At 41.9% G+C, this 14,370-nt stretch overlaps 1 protein-coding gene across 1 annotated transcript in view; it reads left to right on the top strand.

Annotated features, from left to right (window-relative positions):
* The window catches only part of RBFOX1 (RNA binding fox-1 homolog 1), a 133,041-nt gene that overhangs the window by 37,950 nt on the left and 80,721 nt on the right, over window positions 1-14,370 (top strand). The window contains exon 8 of the mRNA XM_011358412.1: window positions 13,670-13,750. Within this exon, the coding sequence (XP_011356714.1) occupies window positions 13,670-13,750 (81 nt within the window). The remainder of the gene's footprint in view (window positions 1-13,669; window positions 13,751-14,370) is intronic.

The following is a 14,370-nucleotide window of genomic DNA, read 5'->3' on the forward strand; positions in this document are numbered from 1 at the left end:
CAGTGAAGAAAAACATGAAGGTAAAAAGCTCAGTGGTGATAACGATGGTAATGATCGGCATGATGATGATGCTCTAAGACAGGATATACCACTGAGTCGGTTAATTCTAGAAGAAAAGATCAAACCGAATTTAGTGCTGAAATCAAAAAGAATGTGTGGCTTTTTCAGTTAGAGCAGGGTCAGCAAATCTCTTCAGTAAAGGGCTAGTTAGTAAATATTTTTGTATGCCACGTGGTCTCCGTCACAGCAACTCGGCTCTGCCAATGTAATACAAAGGCAGCCGTAGACAATGCATAATGAATGGGCTTGCCTGTGTTCCAAGAAAACTTTATTTAAAGACACCGGCATTTAGATTTCCTATCATTTCCATGTGTCATGAATTAGTCATCTTTGTTCCCCTCCCCCAACTATATAGCAATGGAGAGCCATGGCCCTCCTCTGCTGACCCTGGCTTAAAAAGTCCAGGTCTAATAAACACAAAGGCACTAGTTTATGCCTTGGGAAGCTTTGTCGTTGTTTAGCATTGCACTGGCTTAGCAATCACAGACTACATGAACCCATAAGGTCGGCTGGCTGTCACTCAGTTGTGTGAGATTCATCAAGGAAGGGTCAAAGAGAGAGGCCATGTGTAAATTAACTCGTACCACTGGCTTCCATTAATTCATCCTTTAGCTCAGAGTTACAGCATCGAGGGCCTGTGAAGTGCCAGGCCCTGTGATGGGCACTGGGGTAGAGAACGTCCCTCCAGAAACTGGCAAGGCAATAAAGGATGCAGACAAATAAACGCACTGTATAATAAATGATGATACCTGCTAGGCACTGAAAAATCACAACTCTCTGTGTTAGGAGCCAGAGGGTAGTGTAAATTGGGTTTTGAAGGCTAAGTAAGAGTTCGCTTGAAATGAAAGTGGTGTAAGATCGTTGCAGAGGTGAGTAAGGGGGAGTTTGGTAGAGGCCAAAGAGTTTCTCAACCTTTATCTTCAGAATCCATTGAGAAAGATTAAAACAAACAAAAATAAATACAGGTGCTTGATTTTCACCTGAGATGGAAATTTCCAAAGCAAAATCAGGTTTCCCCTGAAGGCTGAGGAATATTGATCTGTTGATATCAGATCTAGAAAAAAGTTTCTAAATACCTGACAATACCATACAAAGGAACTTGGATTCTGAAATTTATCCTCTGGGTACCAGACAACCATTGAAAGCTCTGATAAAAATAATAATATAATAAAAATTAAAAATAAAGGAAAACACTTGGTAATGCGGTAGGACTCAAATCTACACTTGAAAAAAATAATAGTCTTATGAGAACTATTACAAATATGTGGGTTAAGCCCTGAAGGCTGAAAATAGTACGATCACATCAGCAACCAATCCCAGGGATTGGGGTCTTCGCAGACCCCAGAATTATTAAACTGGCGCCCCACCCCAAGGCCGTTATAAAACCTGTTTCCTGGTTTGGGCCAAATCTTTTGCTAGAAAAGTAAATTCCCAGAGATTTCCAAAACGAGGTGATCTTTCTTCTTTATATTTTAACTTGTGTTGCCATTCTATTATAAACCATTTCATTGCGAAAAGTTTTTGCTTCTCCCTTCCAGCATTCTTTTCAAAATGTATAGTTCACTGCGATTAGCCCAAGCAATTAAGTTGTTAATAGAGACGAATTGGCCAAATATTGTTTAATACCCGGTATGTTAATTCTATGTAGATCTTCGTTCTCCAAGTATAAAACAAAGCTGTCCTGTTGTCTTTTAAAAAATATAGTGGTGAAGAATCAACACACAAATGGCTAAACCTACTTAGATTAACTATGTTGATGACAGTTAATGCAGTTCCTGAACTTCTATGGAACTGTTACAACCCATTACAGCCGAAATATTGGTTTATGAAAAATTAATAAAGCCGGTAGAAATGGAATCCAGCATCTGCATTTGCTATTTACACCAAAAGAATCAGCCAGAATTAATTATGCCGTATGCTACATTCTAATGAGTTTTTCATTAAACTGTCTACCATTATGGAAACTAAACAAGGATTATTCAAAGAATAATGCCAACGGCTGTTATTTTCTTGAGAGATTAAATTAGTTAATGAGTTATACATTTAAATCTGATGCAAAGGTTAATTGATGTACACTTCTCATTGTATTAAACCCAGTATCATTTTAAAAACATGAACACCCCCATATCACTGATATTTCCTCTGGAAGAAAAAAAAAAACAACACCACGATCTATTTAAATGTTCCTAGTGTTTGTTTGATATGCCTTTGGTGTTGTAAAGATTGGAACCCTCTATATTACTTCTCTGTCATTTTTGGACATAATTTCCACTGGTCAAAATTTTCTATTTGCTTTCAACCCAAAGGTAGGTGTGTGTGTGTGTGTGTGTGTGTGTGTGTGTGTGTGTGGATGTGTCTGTGTGGATGTTAGGCATATTTAGACAAATATATCTGATTAATCATTGAGAGACTCCAAGTTGAAGTATATTTTCTGCTATCACCAGAAGGGTGGGGTCAGGATTATAAACTTTATCTGGGACAAGAAGAAAAGCCAAGATGAATCTCTACCCTCATTCCACAAATATATACAGTCTCTCCTAAAACAAAGTTCTGTCATAGTAAGTGAAATACAAGAGTGGGTCGCTAGAGAAAGCTCTACAGATGGCCTTTTGGACTCTTGGAGCATCTTAGAGGCTCTTGTCCCAAAGAAGAGGAGAGAGAGAGAGCGAAGAAGCCATGTAGGTTCTTTGCAGAAATTCTAAACCACCGATTTCAGCTAGAACATAATTTCTAACTCCCCTCCCCCACTTCCTTGAGCAGAGATAACAAACTAAGATGTCTTTAGGATCAGGCTGTGAGATAAGTGAGTAAAATATGCCAATCAGAGGGGACATGTCTCCATTATAAGATGGTGTGGCATCTCCCCATCACCCTAAGTAGCCCTGCCAGGCAAGAATACTGACCCAAGTCCCCATGGCCTTATCTCCTGATCCCTCAGAAGAAGCCAGATTCTGCCTCATAACAATAAACTTCCCAAATTTAAATGTTTGGAATTTCTTTCCAATCTTAAAATGTTTTCTATTAATTCTATTATGTTTAGCATTATGTTAGTGGCCAAAGAAAAGAGTACACTACTTATCAACTTGCTACTCCTTCCTTAAAGGAAACAAGGGGACAAATAAGTCCCCCAAAGTGCCGTATTTTGAGATTCCAAATAATTATTATTTCCATTATTATTATTACAAAGGTCATTTATTGTTTATCAATTATTAGCCAAATCCTTTCCTGTAATAGTTCTCATCTTTACAATAGTACTCAGTGAAGTAGATAATTTTGTCCCTGTTTTGCAGACGTTAAAACTGAGACTCAGGAATGTAAAATGCCTTACCCAAGGTCAAAGCAACTTACGGTTGCTGAGACCAGAAAACAGAACTAAGTTTAAAAGTTTCTGAAGCCCATGCTTTTTCAGCTACACAGAAACCTTAAGAGTTCATCACTTCTCCTCTCTGCTCCCTTCCTTCCTATCTTATTTCTACCTTGCAAGTGAGATTTCTTATCTGAAGCAGATACATCCTGCCCAGAGCCTTCTTTCCTTGGCTTTAAAACCCTATCACGGACTCTTAAAAGGTGATCACGATGTTCTATATAACATTTTTAGCTTGGAGGAGTCAGGTGTTTTCAACCAGAAGGCCATTGCAGAATCCGTAGACATGGCTTAGTTGAAATGGGGTTGGTGGACAGTTATTGTTCAAAGATTAGAATGGATGTTTAATCAGTTTGGGACCAAGTATCACCATTAATAAGCTTTCTGAGAGAGTCTGAGCTTTAGAATCATGCAAAGCTGGCTCAGGTTTAAGTTTTGTCTCCTATTTTTTCCCTCTCCTCCTTTTTTTCCTTGGGGATTTAATAAGAAAAAAATAAGATAGATAGATAGATAGATAGATAGATAGATAGATAGATAGATAGATAGATAGATAAATGATAGATAGATAGATAAATAGGTAGGTAGGTAGGTAGGTAGATAGATAGATAGATAGATAGATAGATAGATAGATAGATAACGCATGTAGAGCATACATGGTCCAGTACTGGAAATTCAATGATATCTCAATGGTCACTCTCATGAATATTGGCTTTATTGAGGTTGCTTATGTAGTCCCCAAGATTTTATTGTTGTTAGCAGCCCAGGAATCCCCTGGGAGCTTATTAGAAATGCAGATTCTCAGCCCCCACCCAGACCTACTAGATAAGAATCAGCATTTTAAAAGAGTCCACCAGGTGATTCCTTGTGTGTTACAATTTGAGGAGCAAGGCTCTAGGCTAGCCCTTATCTACATATTGACACCTGTGACTCTAAAGGTTAAATACCTTAGAAGATAAAACTTCCATTGTTTTTGTGTGGCTGAATTGTTAGCCCTTCACAAATACCCTATGGGCTCCCCTTGTTTCATTGTCTTGAACAACTGGTGCATTAAAAAGAAATTTGAGGGCAAGTGTTGAAAAAAAACATGTCTTTAAAATTTTTTTGGTTGCTTATTTTTTACTAAAAATGAAACTAAATTAAAGTTTTGGCAGCTATTGATACCCTCTGTAATATTTAATGAGAGCTGGCTGGAGAGGGGCTAATGCTGTCTTGAAAGACAACTATTATTAGTATCTTTCCAATCCGAAAGGGGACATTGGAACAGGAAACAGAAATCTTTTTCTATAAAGGTACAGATAGTAAATATTTTAGCCTTCGTAAGCCGAAGGTCTCTGTGGTGCAAGTACTCAGCTCTTTCTTGCGCCATAAAAGCAGCCATAAACAATAGGTAAATGAATATGGCTGTGTTCCAATAAAACTTTATTTATAAATACTAAAATTTGAATTTTATGTAATTTTTTCACGTCATCAAATCTTATTCCTCTGTTGATTTTTTCTCAATCATATAAAAATGTAAAAGCCATTCTTAGCTCATACATCATATAGAAGTTGTGTTAGCCAAATTTAGCCCAAAGACTTGTTTGCCTGTACCTGATTTAGAAGATTGGCCTTAAAACCATGGGTCCAGGTATTTGCTTAGTTTGACTTGCATTCGGCACTACAAGATTTCTAACTGCGTGAACTTGGGCAAGATCCTAAAACTCTATGTCTCAATATCCTCTCTATTAAATGGGTGTAATAATAGTACCTGTCATATAGGATTGTCAAAAGTAGAAGATAATCCCAGTTAAACACTGAGCAGGTTTGCCTGGTACTTACCGGATACTCAGTCAGCAATTTCTGTACTTGTTACTGATGATATGTTTATTATCATATGGAGTCATTTGAATATTTTCTGTAAGAGCTACTATTAGCCTAAATTTTGGAGACAGGAAAACAAGAGAGGACAGTCGGAGGGAATCATTACATTTTTAAAATAATAAATAATCAGGGAGAAAGTTGTACAGAGATTCTTTGTAGTAGTCTTGCAACTTTTTGGGGCAGTCTGAAATTATGTCAAAAGAAAGAGTGAAAAGAAATAATAACAAGTCATATATATTTCTTTTTAAATATTATGAAAATCAAAACATACAATAAATGGGCATGAGAGATTATTTACACTGTACATAGATTCACTTCAGAGTGCCTTTCATTATGGAATCCCCCTGGTACAATTAAAACATGATTTGATTTATAAGAATTAAATATACATACAACATTTTTCTGCAACATCTGTGCCTAAATGGAAATACCTCTTTACTTATAACTCTACCATAACCCTTTAGAGAATCTCATCTTTCAGGCATGTATAAAAGCATTAGGTATTAGCTGTGAAAATATTCTTACACGGATTAGCTCAATGCTAGTCTATGCTCAAAAACGCATAACTGCAAAAGCATCCACAGCCCATCTGGGGTTTGAATAAGTTTGTCAATTAGAAGGAGTTACCTTTATTGGCAGGGATGACCTGGCAACCTGCCTGGTCCCAACATCTAACCAAAGTTTGACACTTCATGGGGGATCCACACATAAGGGGCCTCGCTGATCCTCGGAGTAGGGTTCATTATGACGTAAGTAGATGTATTTAGTCAGTGCAAGCTGCCATAACAGACTACCGCAGACTGGGTGCCTTAAACAACAGACATTGATTTTCTCTTAGTTCTGAATGCTGGAAGTTCATGGTGTCGGCAGGGCTGGCTTCTCCTGAGGCTTCTCTTTTTGGCTCATAGGTGGCCATCTTCATCCTGTGTCCTCACACGGTTCTTCCTCTTTGCCTTTCTGTGTCCTAATCTCTTCTTACAAGGACATCAGTCATAGAATTAGGGTCACCCTAATGACCTCATTTTAACTTAATTACCTCTTTAAAGGCTCTATCTCCAAAAACAGTCATATTCTGAGGTGCTTCAATGTATGAATTTAGGGGGACACATTCAGTCCGTAACAGTAAGGGCAAGAATGGATTTGTCTTCTTCTGGGTGGGAAACCAAGAGTGACCTCTCTAGGATGATACAGCTGGTGATGGTATGTATCTTCCTCACCAGCCTGCCTCCGGAGAATTTGACAAAAGACCTAGTACCCGAAGTGAATGACTCTTTGTTCCAAATGCTACAAAGAAAAGGCACAATTTGTCAACGTACAAATGGTAAAGATAAGAAGTAAACAAATGCTGCCTCTTTGCCCACAGAAATACTTGGACCAGATATATTTAGCCACTTTTACTTTTCTCCTAAATACATGGAGATGGCCTCAGGCCTCAATCACTCCCCCCCGGGAGCAGCGGAATAACCTAGGTTCTTGATTGGAAATACTGATTACTCACCGGCTGAATCACACTCTTGGAGTGAGACCTGGGAAAGCTCATCATTGAACATTCTCCCCAAGTGATTCTTAAACTCTCATAGTCTTTGAATACCTCTGATTTAAGGGAAGAACTCACAGCATTGAGGTTTGAGGGACAAGCCCTTCTCCAGTAGTCCTCAAAGTGTAGTCCCCAGACAACATGAGAATTTGTTAAAAATGCAAGTTCTCAGGCTCCACCCCAGACCTGTGGAATCAGAAACCCTGGGAGAAGGTTGCCACACCCTCCTACAGGAAAGAAGTGTGTGGGTTTCTGTGGGGGTGAGTATTCACTTCTCACCAGCTCAGAGCTCATTCTTTCCATTTTTCTTACTTTTATTCTAATTTATAAAAAAGTATTTCGACAAATTACTCTGCAGTGAGCTTCTGCTTAAGATGGCAGAGAAGAATATTGTATGTCAACCGTAATTGGGAAAGTAAAAAAATCTTAAAAATTAAAAAAAAAAAGTTATGCTGCAGCAACAGAATCAGGAAAGAGTCGTTGATAACTTGAGTAACGGATGCTAGATAGCTTGTTTCTTGCCCGGCATTTGCCTCTGATCGACGATGAGGCTTTCCGTAAATAACATCCTTGTGTTATGCCTTTTTTTCCCATCTGTAAAAGGGGACCAATACTATCTGACCCTTCTTACTAGAGAGGGACAGATACAGTCTAAACATTCTTTGGTAATCGTTGAATAAGTGTTTCTTTTTATATGAAACCAAAGTATTGTTTCTAGTAGTGATGACAATTACTATTGAACATTTTCAGTTATGACTGCAGTGTATAACAACAATGTGGAATAAACGTTTTGCCAAAGACATGATGGCTAACAAAATTTATCCCAAAAATACTTTTAAATTTTATTTATCTCAGCAAGTGAAATAACTAACCACGTAGTCTTAGGCTTGGAGTTTGATGTTCAGAATTATTCCTTTGTTCCTTTTCTCATGTATTTGTCCCTGAACATCTGAGTAGGAAAAAAGATGGCATGTTGTCCTTTTGAAAAGCACATGGGGTTCAGCAGGTGCGCCCCAGAAGCTGCACAGTAGGTGCCAAATGAATGGTAGTACTCAAAGCCCCCATCTCCTCCTAGATGAGCTCTAGACACAAAGAGAAGAAGCTCTGTAATGGCTTCCTGCCTTCACTCACTATTCGCCCTTAGGAGTTTCTTCTCAACTCTCTTTCCAGAGCTACAAGGCTCGGGGACATTAGGAAAGCCAGACCCCAGCAAAAGGCTCTGTTTTCAAGTGACTCTGTACCAGCACATAGTAGATGTGTGTGGAGGTACAGGCAGCACATGACACACAGAACCTCAGGCAGTGCATTCTCCAGAATTCCTGTTGGCTTTTAGCTATTTTATAAAGTTTGTTGTTATTTTTTGTGTCTTCCTGTGGGGTTTTTTGTTCTGTTTTATTTTTGTTTTTGTTTTTTGTTTTCTGTTTTTGTTGGGTTTTTTTTTTTGCATTTCAGTAAAGATAAGAGCATCTTTCTCCAAATTCCCTAGCCTATCTTAATCTTGGAGCTAATTAAGTAAAGCAGCCACTCCCAATTGCCAGTCAGTTTGGGATGTTTCTTTGACATTATTTTTTTAAATTCAGAGATTATAGTAATGGTCTAGTCATTCGCCATCGGGCTGGCCGAGAACTCTGCCCATAGGATACTAAAATGGAAGAGCAGACATTGCAAAATAGCCTTTTTCTTCCTCCCCCTCTTCCATTCTAATTTTATTTCTCGAAAGTGTAACACGGCTGCCTATCAGAAACCCTTTAGTTTTTCTCTTCAGTTGAACCCCAATACTTAGCCTCAATGCCTGAAGCCAGGGGGATAGGAAGATGAATAAGACACGATTCCGGACCCCTTGATGTTTGCAGCGTTTATGAGAAAGACACTTGTTAAAAAGATCATTACAACTCAATCTAGAAAAACAGAGGAAGGATGCTGAACTTGGCCAGTTGGAGGCAAATAGATGTGGTTTCTAGGAGGAGAAACCAGAGCTGGTCTGGAAGGGAATTACCTAAGGGGCTTTCTGGGGAGAAACAGCCCCTGCTACAGAAGGAGGTGTAAAAGCACACCTTTGCTCTGGCCTGTTTGGGTCCAGTTTCTTCACCTGAGAGTTGGTACCAGAGTAAAAGGTTTAGATGTTTTCTCCTGCCTGTCTGCGATAGGACTCAGCTCTTCCAGTCTTCTCCCAGACAGTCCAAGGCCAGGAATGGTCCCCTGCACTGTGGGCAGTCTCCAGGTGAGCAGAAAGGGGCAGGTTGCCCCACCTGAGACACGAACCCCGACTCACCCTCTCCCAGCTGGAAGATTCTAAGTCTTCTTCGAGAGTGGCCCTGGGGGATGTCTTGCCAGAATTTGGGATGCTGATGATCGTGGCACTCTGAGTGACTGAGTGTGACAGGCTTCGGAAAAGGCTCTGATTATTCGAGATTGTGTTTTTTTCACATGGAGTCCCTTCCCCGCCAGTTGCAGATACACTCATCGACATTCTAGGAAATGAATGATGACCAGGCTGCCCAGGTTTCCTGTTAAACCGGATGAGTCAATCTTAAAAAATAGAGAAAAGAAAAGAAAAGAAAGAAAAACCACAGAAAAGAAGAAATAAATGAATCCCATCAATATAACTTGTAACTATATGCAAACTTCAGGCATGCAAATCTCTAACCAAAAACAAGGGCCAAGAGAAAGATTGGTGGGACAAAGCACTATTTTTAGCAAAGATAATAGAAATGTGTGTGTGGTGGTGGTGGTAGGGGGATCTTTAAAAACATATGTTGACTTAAAAATGAAAAGGCCTTTTAAAGTGAGAGGCAACAGGCATAATTTGAGATCAGTAAGAACTGCTATTCCGGATGGATGCACGGATTCAGGCAGAAGCCCAGAGAGTGTTCCGGTTAGGAGGGAAGCGGGGAGGGGGAACAATCGCATCAGCAGAAGGAGAGCGTTTCCGTTGGTGCCGACAACATGACAGAGTGACTCGAATTCGAACCCATATTTTTAGTTTTCAGTCTGGTACTCATCAGACCTGCAGGCATAATATCTGCTTTCTTGTTATCTTTGCAAACAGCTCTTTGAACATAATGTGGCCCTTGGCCCAGTCCAGAGGTTATTTTGCCCTGTTTTAACATTCCGAGGTTGGAGGTATAAGACATGCAAGGCACTTCCTCTGGCATGGCAGCTCAGGCTCCATTATAAAGTGGCTCTGTTTGTATTATTGTTAACACATATAATAATTCGATCATATTTCTTAGTTCCTCTAGAGCCAAGTATTTCGCTAGGGGCTTGGGATAAAAAGATGAGAACGATCTGCCTCTGACCCAGGTGGATTCCCTGTAGTTAAGACCGATATCTAAATAAAAAGTCATCATACAATATAACAAAGGACCGTGTGTGTGTGTGTGTGTGTGTGTGTGTGTGTGTGTGTGGAGAGAGAGAGACAGAGAGACAGAGAGAATGATAGGAACATAGATGAAGGAGTAATTAACTCCCGGGGACTCAGAAGAGAGGATGTGACTTTTAAAGTACATAGGAGGGAGAGGGGAAGTCATATTAAAAAACAATCGAACCAGGTGAAATGGCCAACATTCAACCCTACTTGACATAAAAACAAACAAGTCAATTTCGTATGGCGTAAGTTAACAGTGGAGGCAGAGCTAGCATGGAGGTTTCACCCCTTCCACCAACTGATCGAATAATAGCAGCTGCCCAGAGCTGTGTTGATAACGATTCTGAGAATCCCAGGCTAACAGGAAAGGATAATATTGAAATTGATTAATGGTCTGTCCTAACTGAGGAATGGGTGTAAATGGAACGCAGTTGCCATGCATAAATCATAAGGAGCTTTATAAGCAAAGGCACAGAAGTACGGGATGTCAGGTGGGTAGAGGTAGATGGTCTATGTGGGAGGGTTTTGCGGGGAAGGGGCAGATGGAAGACTCATTTTGGGAGACCATTAGAAAGCTGGGTTGATGGTGTGTCACAAAGAGCATCAGATGACCTTGTCAACACACCTCATATTGCTGCTTGTACCCTATTATCTCTTTGACTGACTTACTTTTTAAATCAAACCCACATTACTCGCCCCACCCCGCAAAAAATGCACTGGAGGTGACAGTGTTCTCTGCCGCTTTGCAATTCAAAGCTTTCCTTTAAGAAAAGGTCACAGTGAGTAAGAGAGCATACAATAAGTACTTTGCAAATTAAATTGGAGGTTGTTTTTAGGTAAAATAAAAACCAAGTCTTGTGACTATATAGATTTTGTTTTACAAAGGTCAAAGTCATTACATAAAGAATTTATATTTTTTTACTATTAAGAGGGCATCCAAGGAAGTCATTTCAGTCCAGTTTCTCAGGAGCCACAGCCGAAGACAATTAGGAGAGCTTCATTATGCTCTGCCAGGATTGAGCTTTCTAGAGGGAATCTGTGTCGTGTCCCAGTGGGACTTTCCAGATTGCCTCAAGGTTATTGAAAATTGACCCTATGATTTTAAGTGCACAGTAATAAAATGCCCTTCTAGATATATTTTTGCTACGAAATTTTATACATATATATTTGAAAGCTAGGCATCCCCAAAAAACTTCAGATCGCATTTTAAAAGCAGTTTTTGACTAAAGGTGCAGATAAGGGATCCTTTGAGGAACTTTCTCATGATGCACCTGAGTCCCACTCTAGAAGGTTCTGATTTGGTAGCTCTCTATCCTATAGAAACATTTGTTTCTCCCTAAGATTTCTAGCAATGAGCAGAAGCGTGTGGGTGCCCCCTGCAAATTCAGGCTGAGTTTTACAGATAAAGCAGGGTGGGGGGCATAGGGCCTATCTTTCCTAGTGGGTACCCTGCCTCCTGTTGGTTGATTTTACACCCCATGCCCCAGATCTAGTGTGTTCTTTTTGTTTGCTGTTAAGGCTCACACTAGGCCAGTTTCCTGCCAGAACTGGAAATCCCTACTGAGAAGAAATTAGACCACATGAAGTCTCATCTATATGTTGTGATACATTGTTTTAGATAAACTAGCAAGAAGAAAACAGTCTCATTTTAGCCAAGGTTGATCATGAATCAGGCCCATCCAGACTCTTAACCTATTTATCACCAAGAGCAGGTCGGTGAATTTCACTGTTACATCCAGGCTTTTTTTGGAAGGAGGGGAAGGGCCAGCTCTCTCCTCCAGCTATAAGTGTGAGACAACAGGGTACACGTGAGCAGGACTAAGGGACATTCCTTCGGGTAGAACTTCTGCCCAGGGCCTAGTTCTCCTCTTCAGACTCGGCAGACCTGGTGCTGAGAGGGCGAGATAAGTCAGGAATTTTAACAGAATCTTTGTGTTACCTGGAAATAATGTATAAAACCTAGAGGAGCACAGGGGACAGTGGAATTTGGGGACAGCTTCTCAGGCCTCCACATAGGACCCCCCTACTTTGGCTTGGTACCTGAAGGGCAGTGGAGTGGAGGAGGCAGGGGGACTACCTCCGGAACTGAGTCTGGGCTTAATGGCATCACGTGGCTGTCCTTCTCTATTTGGTGAACCCCCGCTCACTCTAGAAATTTTAACTACACTTTTGTTGAACTTGGGCAAGATACAAAAGAATCATAAGCCCCCCTCTCCCTCAAGGGTGAGTCTCCAAGAATGTAGATGAGTTCCCAGTTCCCCTGGGGGTGCAGGCTTTTTTTTTTTTTTTTTTTTTTTTTTCCATGAGAGATTGCTTTCCAATCGTGGTGATGACAGGCAAATCTAGAAACAAACGGAGGCAGCTGACCTTGCCCGCCCCGGGAAGTGAGCAGAAACCCCAGGAATGCATTTTCATCATCAGTAATGGGCCGAAAACTTCCCGAATGTCTCTCGCTCTTTTCAAAGCCTTTGAGTTCGAGCTCTGCAGCCGCAGCAGAGCAGGATTGATACCCGAAGACTCCTGACCCCGGCTCACCCTTGGAGCGGGTGGATGTGCAAAACGTGGCATAGATTGAGGCGACGTCTCAGGATTCCACCATTCCTCCCCGCTGTAAAATTCCGTTCCGCCCAAGGATAAGCCCGGTGCCCTTTGCTTTAAATCAGGCAGAGGACAGTGGTCACTGCAGTGCACCCATAGTCAGTCCACACACTTAGCCATGTGAATGCTCCCGCCGGAAGGCGGGGGGCTCTGGAGAAGAAACAGAAAGTGCAGAAATCAAAGATGATCACGCCCTGAGTGCAGAGTGGGTCCAGGGCCGGTCACAGGGATGGCAGAGGTTGCCTGTGTGTCTTCCTCGCCCAACTTCTGTACTTCCTCGGAAGAGCTGGTTTAGGAAGACTGAAATCGGGGAGGGGAGGAAATAGTTTCTGTAAGCTTCTCAGTGCGTGTGCTCATCATTTATTGAGTGATGATTACATGCCAGCCCCTGCGTTGGGCGCATCCCCAGTCACACGATTGACAACCCTTCCCGGAGGTAGGTATATGCACCCCGTTTTCCGGATGGGAATCCCAAGGCACAGAGAGGTACAGTGACTTACCACGATCACACAGCTAAGTAGTGTCTGAATCGCGCTTGTTAGCTCGTCCGCTCTGAAATGTCTAAAGCTCCCTTTTGAGCATGACATGCTGCCTACATTACTGATCTGAAACTGGGGTCCCGGGGCAGCTGGACCCCCCTACTCCAACCCCACGTGAAAAGAATCGATGCGTGTTTGGTGGGCTGGGGAGGGGTGGAGGGGGCTGGGCTTCCACCAATGTCCTTTGGCTAAGGCAGGGGGCCTCTGGGGGTGTCCCCGCCACGCGCTCTGGGATGTGGCTATGTTTTCGTGTCTCTGCCTTTCTCCTTTGCGTGGCCGCGATCTCTCAGGGGTAGTGTGCCTGTTCCCAAACCAGATGCCATCTATCTCTCTCTCTTTCGTAGGCACGGTGCTGTTGTGCCAGGCAAACCAGGAGGGATCTTCCATGTACACTGCCCCCAGTTCACTTGTATATACTTCCGCAAGTAAGCCCATGTTGTGGCTCTCTTTCTGTTTTGTGACATAAATCTGAGTCCAATCACCTTCCCTGCCATGTAAGTTCTCTCCCCCTCCCTCTGCACCACCCTCCCTTGTGGCTCTCTCTACGAGGTCAAGTTGATTCTCATAAGCATGTCTCTGTTTTCCTCTGTTGCCTTAGCATCTGATCCCTCCGCTCATTACGTCTGAATCCTCACTTCCTGGACATCCCAGCCGTTTTTGGTTAAGACCTGTCAGGACTGGGTCCGATGGATGGGACGTGGGATGACGAGATGGGGGGCGGGGGGAGCGGGAGGGGGGGAAGCTGTAGCTCATTGCCTGCCTTCTATCACAGGTTTGCAAATTTACATGAGAAAAATTGAAGTAAAATGGGCAGGCCGTCCAACTGGCACCCTAGCCTTGCAAAAAAGGTGCTTGATGGGTTCCCGTGAGCGCAGTTTTCATACTGGCCTGTGGCTAGTGACTTGTTTGCAAGGCTGTTCTAGCCATCAGGTGCTATGAGGAGGAAACCAAAAATAGATATGGAAGCTAAATCACAGTGTCGAGGTGGAAAAACCAAGGATTGCTCTGCCTGGGATGGGTTCTGGAGAATGCCCCACGCCCACTC

This window comes from Pteropus vampyrus, unplaced genomic scaffold (assembly GCF_000151845.1).
Source record: "Pteropus vampyrus isolate Shadow unplaced genomic scaffold, Pvam_2.0 Scaffold40, whole genome shotgun sequence".
NCBI lineage: Eukaryota > Metazoa > Chordata > Mammalia > Chiroptera > Pteropodidae > Pteropus > Pteropus vampyrus.